General features: G+C 40.8%; 1 protein-coding gene across 1 annotated transcript in view; it reads left to right on the forward strand.

Moving 5' to 3' along the window:
• Nucleotides 1-8,360, forward strand: part of LOC102000993 (protein argonaute-3) — a 92,258-nt gene that overhangs the window by 73,105 nt on the left and 10,793 nt on the right. Inside the window, exons 14-18 of the mRNA XM_013348320.2 lie at nucleotides 1,434-1,593; nucleotides 2,855-2,945; nucleotides 5,140-5,334; nucleotides 6,202-6,336; nucleotides 7,249-7,350. Of these exons, the coding sequence (XP_013203774.1) occupies nucleotides 1,434-1,593; nucleotides 2,855-2,945; nucleotides 5,140-5,334; nucleotides 6,202-6,336; nucleotides 7,249-7,350 (683 nt within the window). The remainder of the gene's footprint in view (nucleotides 1-1,433; nucleotides 1,594-2,854; nucleotides 2,946-5,139; nucleotides 5,335-6,201; nucleotides 6,337-7,248; nucleotides 7,351-8,360) is intronic.

Genomic DNA, 8,360 nt, shown 5'->3' on the forward strand with positions numbered 1-8,360 from the left:
GGTTAAGAGCACTAACTGCTCTTACAGAGGTCCTGAGTTCAATTCCCAGCAACCACATGGTGGCTCACAGCCATCTTTAATGAGATCTGGTGCCCTCTTCTGGCATGCAAGCATACAGGGAAGGAATGTTGTATACATAATAAATAAATAAATCTTAAAAAAAAAAGCTATGGAGAAACCCTGTCTCGAAAAATAAAAAAAAAAAGAAAGAAAGAAAGAAAAGAAATTCAGAGCACTGGCTTCTCTGCAGAGGATCTGGGTTCAACTTCCAGCACCCACATGTGACTCTCAACCATCTGTAACTCCAGTTCCATGGGATATGATGCCCTTCTTCTGGCCTTCTCAAGCATCAGACACATAAGTGGTACACAGATGTGTAAGCAAAACAGCATACACATAATTTTTCTTAATTAAAAATTTTGATTTTATTTTATTTTAAATCTTGTGATATATGAGTGTCTGTGTGGCTGTATTCATGTAAGTACTGGTATCCATGGAGTCCAGAGGTGTACAGTTTCTGGAGCTGAACTTATAGTTGTCGCAAGCCTCCTGATGGGAATGGTAGAACCCAGACTCAGGTTCTCTGTAAGACTAGTTCTAGTTCTTAGCTACAGAGTTTCTCTGCATCTTTTTAAATATTGTACTTTAATTTACTTTTTCATAATTTAATACATGCATACAGTATATTCCAGATCCTCCTGGAGCCACCCCCTTCTTTGCGTCTTTATTATCTTCAACTTACTGATCCTTTAAAATTGAGAGAAGTATTTTCTCTTTTCCTCCAGTTTTAAAAATATACTTTTCTGGGTTGCCAAGGTAGCTCAGCAGGTAGACGCACTTGCCATGCAAGCCTGAATGTGATCCCTAGCACCCATGTAAAGTTGGCAGAGGAGAACCAACCCTCAGAGTTGTTCCCTGATCTCTACATGTGCACATATCACACACATTATACACGCGTTCATATACACACACAGAGAGAGATAATGAAATAAAAACAGTGTAATTTTTTTATTTTTTTCAAGACAGAGTTTCTCTCGTTATCCCTGGCTATCCTGGAACTTACTCTGTAGTCCAGGATGGCCTCAAACTCAGAGATCCACCTGCCTCTGCCTCCTGCGTGCTGGGATTAAAGGTGTGAGCCACCATGCCTGGCTAAAAGTATAAGCTTTTAGATATACTTTTCATATGCAAAAAAATAAGCCAATAGAAGAATTCTAAGTCACTGCTTAAAATTTCCCCTTTTTTTTTTCTTTTTGGTCTGCTTAAAATTTCCATGCATTTTAATAGCATTGTTTCAGTATTGGTCTAAATTCCATGTGTCCCATAATATAACTTGGTATACTTAGGGTATCCTTCATAGCTTTATTGCCAGTGAGTGAATTCACTTTCAGGTGCCTCCTTTTCTGACTGGGTTACTTGCCTTTGTTCTGTAGCGGAGGTGAAACGTGTAGGAGATACACTTTTGGGGATGGCTACACAGTGTGTGCAAGTCAAGAATGTAATAAAAACATCTCCTCAAACTCTCTCAAACTTGTGCCTAAAAATCAATGTTAAGCTTGGAGGAATCAATAATATTCTTGTACCTCATCAAAGGTAAGCTATTCTATTTCACTATCTATTTTTCTACGTAGGCCTAACTGCTGTCAGATATTAGAAGTACCCTTAGTGACTCTCCTGTGAACTGTATAGATGATTTAACAAGGTTAAGAGATTGTTGGAGCTGGAGACATAACTCATTGGTAAAACACACACCTTTAATTCCAGCCCTCGGGAGGCAGAGGCAGGCAGATCTCTGTGAGTTTGAGACCAGCCTGGTCTACAGAGTCCAGGCCAGCTATAATGAGATTCTGTCTTGTTAAGCAGTAGGTGAGCTCATAAATGAGGTGAAGAATTTAGCCAATGTGTTCAAGAATTCATAAATAGAGAATTTAGCCAACATGTTCAAGAACTAAGAAATAGTCAATATCTCTTAAAACTGTTTTTAACCTTTATTTTATATGAGTCTCTGTGCACATGTATGTGCAGTGCCTATGGAGGCCAAGGAGAGGTGTTGAGTCCCCCAGGAATGGAATTACAGGGAGTTTTGAGCCACCATGTGGGTGTTGAGCATTCAACTCCAGTTCTCTGGGTAAGCAACTGCTGAGCTATCTCTCAGCCCCAGGCTTTTCAATTTTAAAGGATGAACTTTTAAAATACAAGGCAATGATAGGACTTTATGATTATTAAATATATATTCAAATTTTATTCTTTGGGCCAGGAAATAGTAGACGCCTATAATCCCTGCCTAAAGTGTAAAATAGACTGAAACTCGAAGTCGAAGGCTTGCTGATCCATTTTGTCCTTAAGTCTCATAGACTTAAAATCTAAGTAGATTTTTTACATTAATAAAATTTAATGATATACTATGAAGAAATATACCATTTTGCCCCCATTACATAGAATATTATTATCAGCTGTCCTTTGCAACCCAATACCACTGTTTAAAACATGAAAGTTCTCACAAAACATCACAGAGATGTAACAGACTAGAGATTCATGAATTAAGAGTTTGTCAGGCCAGGTATGGTAGCACATGCCGTTAATCCCAGGACTTGGGACGCAGAGGCAGGCAGATCTGAGTTTAGGGCCAGCCTGGTCTACAGAGTGAATTCCAAGACGACCAGGGCTACACAGAGAAGCCCTGTCTTGAAAAACAAACAAACAAAAGAAAAAGGTTAGCCAGTGGTTCGGGTCTGTGAAGCTGTCTATGGCGGTAGAGGGCGTCCCTGGACTGTCAGTGGCTTGCAGTTACATTGCATCATGTGAAACAGACGAAACAAATGAACTGTCTAACCCTTTAAAAACTGTGTTTAAGACCTTCTGTGTTCCAGCAACCAGTGATCTTCCTGGGCGCAGACGTCACTCACCCACCTGCTGGGGATGGGAAGAAGCCCTCCATCGCTGCTGTGAGTTCCCCAAACCAGTCCAGTCTGCCATATCTTTTTTTTTTTTTTGGTTTTTCGAGACAGGGTTTCTCTGTGGCTTTGGAGCCTGTCCTGGAACTAGCTCTGTAGACCAGGCTGGTCTCGAACTCACAGAAATCCACCTGCCTCTGCCTCCCAAGTGCTGGGATTAAAAGCGTGCGCCACCATCGCCCGGCAGTCTACCATATCTTAATCCACACTAATAGCAATGCTTTGGTTTCCACATTTCAAAATTTGATATTTGATATTTTCTTTTTTATTAATTTATTGGGTTAGCATACCAAGAATTTCTCCATTGCTTCTACATAACCTGTGTGCCAGTATTCTTGTTCTCAGTCACTTTCGTCCTTCGTTGCCCTCGGCAGTACCCTCCCTTCTCTAGCTGGGCCCTGCATTCTCCCAGTTAGTGGCCTTGTGTATATGAAATATATATAAAGTAAGATTTAAAATTTAGGTTCTGTGTATGAGAGAGAACTCATGTGGTCTCAGACTTTCTGAGACTCGCTTGCTTTACTTAACGTAATGATTTCCATTGTATCCATCTTCCTGAGCATCACAATTTAATTTTTCTTTATAGCTGCATAGAGGTCCATTGTGCGTACATGTACCACATTTTATTTTTAGTACATTTATTTATTTATCTATGTATTGGGGACATCTGTGTGGAGGTCAGAAGTCAGAAGATAACTTGCAGAAGTTGGCTGTCCCCTTCCACCAAGTCTGACGATCTGAGTTCCATCCCTGGCGTCCACCCTAACCCAGATTACTGGCCCACATTTTCTGCTAGTAGACGTCTAAACTGGTGTGGTTTCCTAGCTGTTGTGAATACTGCAGCCATAAACCTGGAAGCACAAGTATCTGTGTGGTCTGTGTGGCCTTTAAGTTCTTCAGGTGTGTACCCAAGGCTGGTGTCACTAAGTCTATGATAGTTCTGTCTTCAGTACTTTGAAAAACCCGTCAACTAATTTCACTTGTGGCTGCCCAAGTGTACATTCCCACCAAAGACAAGTAAGTTCCTCCTTTGGCACGTTCTAGCCAGCATTTGTTGTCATTTCTGTGTTGGTGGCAGCCATTCTGACTGGGTGAGATGGAATCACAGCGCTTTTTAGTCTCATTTCCCTTAAGGTTAAGGATATTGAACCCTTTCCAAGTTTGTTTATTGGTTATTTGTGTCCCTCTTTATCATTGCATTTATTTGTGGGGAGAGGTATGCATTCATGCTACTGCACACGTGGAGACAGAGGACGACTGAGGGGTTAATTCTCCTTCTACCAAGTGGATCCCAGAGATCCAATCCAGGCTGACGGGCTTGGCTGCCTGGCCTTCACCTGCTGAGCTCTCTCTGGCCCTGTGTTTCTTCTTTTTAGAAATGTCTGTTTACTTAGCCCATTCATTGCTTGGATGATTTGGGTTTTCTCTTTTAAGATTTCATTTTTATTTTATGTGCATAAGTGTTTTACCTGCATGTGTGTCTGTGCAGCACATGTGGGCAGTACCCGTGGAGGCTAGAGGGCACTGGATCCCCTCCAATTGAAATTGGAGTTAACAGACGATTGTGAGCCACCATGTGGGCGCTTGGAACTGAACCAGGTTCTACTGCATGAGCAGCCAATGCTCTCAACCGCTGAGCCATCTCTCCAGCTCCTGATTTGTATTTTGTTTTGGGGTGGGGGTTAGTGTTTAATCTTTGCAGTTCTTTAATGATTTCCTTATAATCAACTTTCATTATTGCCCTTTGGGTTTAAAAGTTTTGCCAAGATCGATCATTCTGGTTTGGAGGTACAAGTTCCATATAATACACCTATTAAATCTGTTAACTCCCTTAGTTCTCCTATAACCTTTGTAATTTGCCTGCTTGTTGTTTCGATAACTATGCAACCTCTGCCTCTCCATATACACACACTCACATATAGGGGAAGCATGTACGTGTGGGCCCAAACACATGCAAAATGTGGATATACACACATGCACATTACACACCTGAAAATGGAGAAAGAAAAAATGCTGTCCAATTGCTTTTGACACTCTTCTAGGCTTTTCTCTTTGCTGAGAGTTGACTGATATTTGTTACTTTCAAAGTAAATTATGAGAAACAGTAAGACTAAAGTAAAATACAGATGTAAATGAAGATAGTCTAGTTTTGATTACTAATTTTTTTCTCACTTTTTCCAACCAGGTTGTAGGTAGCATGGACGCCCATCCAAGCAGATACTGTGCCACAGTAAGAGTTCAGAGACCTCGGCAGGAGATCATCCAGGACTTGGCCTCCATGGTCCGGGAACTGCTCATCCAGTTTTATAAGTCAACCCGATTCAAACCTACTCGCATTATCTTTTATCGGGATGGTGTTTCAGAAGGGCAGTTTAGACAGGTTGGTTGCCTAGAATATATTTAGACCATAAATAAACCAAATGCTATGTTTATGATGTGGTGTCCAGTTCTAAAGGTGAACACCTGAAATTAAAAGTTCACAAAATCAGAACTGATGCTTCTGTAGAGTTTCCTCTTTAAAATGTTCCTATGGAGCCAGGCAGTGGTGGCGCACACCTTTAATCCCAGCACTCAGGAGGCAGAGGCAGGCAGATATTCGAGGCCAGCCTGGTCTACAGAGCAAGTTCCAGGACAGGCTCCAAAAGCTACACAGAGAAACCCTGTCTTGAAAAACAAAACAAAACAAAATGTTCCTGTAAATATGTGAGCCTTCATTGCTCTGCTCATAGTTAATGTGAAATGCAGAAGCATATTGAAGGAAGTGATGTTAAGAAAGCCTGAGACAGGGCTGGAGAGGCGCCTTAGTGGGTAAGAGTGCTTGCTGCTCTTGCAGAGGACCAGAGTTGGGTTCCTAGCACCCACATCAGATGGACTCAGGGGATCTGATGCCCTCTGTTAGCGTCCAGGGCACCTGTAGTCATGTGCATATATTCACACTCACACACAGTCACATGACTTAAAATATAATTGATCTAGCCAGGCAGTGATGGTGCACGCCTTTTATCCCAACCCTCCAGTGGCAAAGGCAGGTGGATCTGAGTTTGAAGCCAGCCTGGTATACAGAATGAATTCCAGGATAACCAGGATTATACAGAGAAACCTTGTATTGAAAAAACCAAAAACTAAATGAATGAATGATAGTTGATCTTTAAAAATAAAAGAAGTCATGAAGTTACACCATTATCTTACTTTGAAATAAGTAAAAGAAAATTAGCTATATTCACTCTTTCTGTTGTATCTTCTCTAGGTATTATACTATGAGCTACTAGCAATTCGAGAAGCCTGTATCAGTTTGGAGAAAGACTATCAACCTGGAATAACCTACATTGTAGTTCAGAAGAGACATCACACACGATTGTTTTGTGCTGACAGAACAGAAAGGGTAATTTTATGTCTGTCATAATATTGTTATAAGCCATCAGGATCCTACATCTGTCCCTCCCTTTCCCTTTCTCTCTTTCTTCCCTGCCCCTTCTTCCTTCCCCTCCTCCCTTTCTTTTCGTGGTGCTGGAAATCATACACAGAGCCTCATTATGCCAGGCTGTATACCCTGAGCTGTATACCCAACCTGAGAACTTTAATTGATTTAATTTCCCAAACTCCATTCAATTATTATTATGTATAATAGTATATATTATATATAATGTCTATTATTATTATCATCATCCCTATATTGCAAATAAAGAAGCCTGCTTGAACTATGTGAAACTGTCTCTGAAAACAATAATTGAAAAGAATAGAGATCTGGAATGATAGTTCGGGACTCTCATTGGCTGCTCTTAAAGCTAACCTGGGTTCAATTCCCAGCACTCACATGGTAGCTCACAACCATTTGTAATTCTAGTCCCAGAGAATCCGATACACATGTACATGTAAGCCAAACACCAATACACACAAAATAATAAAATAATTTTTAAAAAACTAGGAGGGAGATGGAGAGATGGCACAGAGGTTAAGAGCACTAGCTAGCTGTTCTTCCAGAGGTCTTGAGTTCAACTCCCAACAACCACAGGTGGCTCAGAACCATCTGTAATGAGATCTGGTCCCCTTTTCTGGCCTGCATGGATACATACAGGCAGAACACTGTATACATAATAAATAAATAAATCTTTAAAAAACAAACTAGGAACTAAGACTATGTGAGGGCTGTAGTTAATAGATGCTTGAGTAATATTTCAGGCTGAAAGTAGTAGAATGTGGGTCAGTTTATGTATTTGAATGTTTTGAATGTACTTTGATACCATTTTTTAATTTTTTGTCTCATTGATTTAAAATTTGATCCAAAAACATCTAGGTTGGGAGAAGTGGCAACATCCCAGCTGGAACCACAGTTGACACCGACATCACGCACCCATATGAATTTGACTTCTATCTCTGTAGCCATGCTGGGATACAGGTAAGCCTGCTCGTAGGCCAAAGGTTTTCGTTTAGAACTTCATTTCTCATGTGGTTTTTTCAGAACCTCAGCAAAAAGAGAAATAATACTCTGTCTACATTCCTACTTATTTCCACATGTAACTTGTAGCAAATCGATTTCTTCCTTTTCCTTCCTTTGAGAGGGAAATATTTTTATGAAAATAGCAGGATTAGCTTTAATAGAATGAGTCTCCCTACATTTGACCTTTAATTTAATGCAAAACTTAATAAAAGCTTACAGGGCTGGAGAGATGGCTCAGAGGTTAAGAGCAGTGGTTGCTCTTTCAGAGGTCCTGAGTTGAATTCCCAGCAACCACAAGATGGCTCACAACCATCTGTAATGAGATCTGGTGCCCTCTTCTGGTGTGTAGGCATGCATACATTCTGCAGGCAGAATACTATATACATAATAAACAAATGTTTAAAAAAAAAGAAATTATAATCTTGCCAATACGCCATTTTCTGTACCTGAGTAAATCTTTGCTGCCCTGAATGCTCTGTTTACTTCACGGGCAGTATTCTGCCCACTGTTCACCACCTCAGGGGAACTATGGCCACAGAGTCTACAGTCACTGCTACCATCGCTGGGGAGCTGGTTTCCGCTGACAAAATTGAAGAAGCCCCAGCTCTTTCTACCTCTGCAGATAAAATGGAGAGTCTGGATGTGGCTAGTGAAGCTAAGAAACTTTTAGGATTAGAGCAGAAACATCTGGTAATGGGGAACATTCCATTGCCGGTTAATGCATTCCAGGAAGCAGCTAGTCTTTTAGGTAAGAAGTATGGAGAACCAGCTAATGAATGTGGAGAAGCCTTCTTTTTATGGGAAGTCACTTTTGGAGTTGGCCAGAATAGAGAATGGAGTGTTGGGGAATGCCTTGGGAGGAGTGCATGCAGAAAGGAAGAAGAAAAGACAGAAGATGAAGCTTTGGTTGAAAACAATGATAATGTAGATGAGGAAGCAAGGGAAGAGTTGAGAGAACAGGTTTATGG

Source organism: Microtus ochrogaster, chromosome 10, assembly GCF_000317375.1.
Source record: "Microtus ochrogaster isolate Prairie Vole_2 chromosome 10, MicOch1.0, whole genome shotgun sequence".
NCBI classification, from domain to species: domain Eukaryota; kingdom Metazoa; phylum Chordata; class Mammalia; order Rodentia; family Cricetidae; genus Microtus; species Microtus ochrogaster.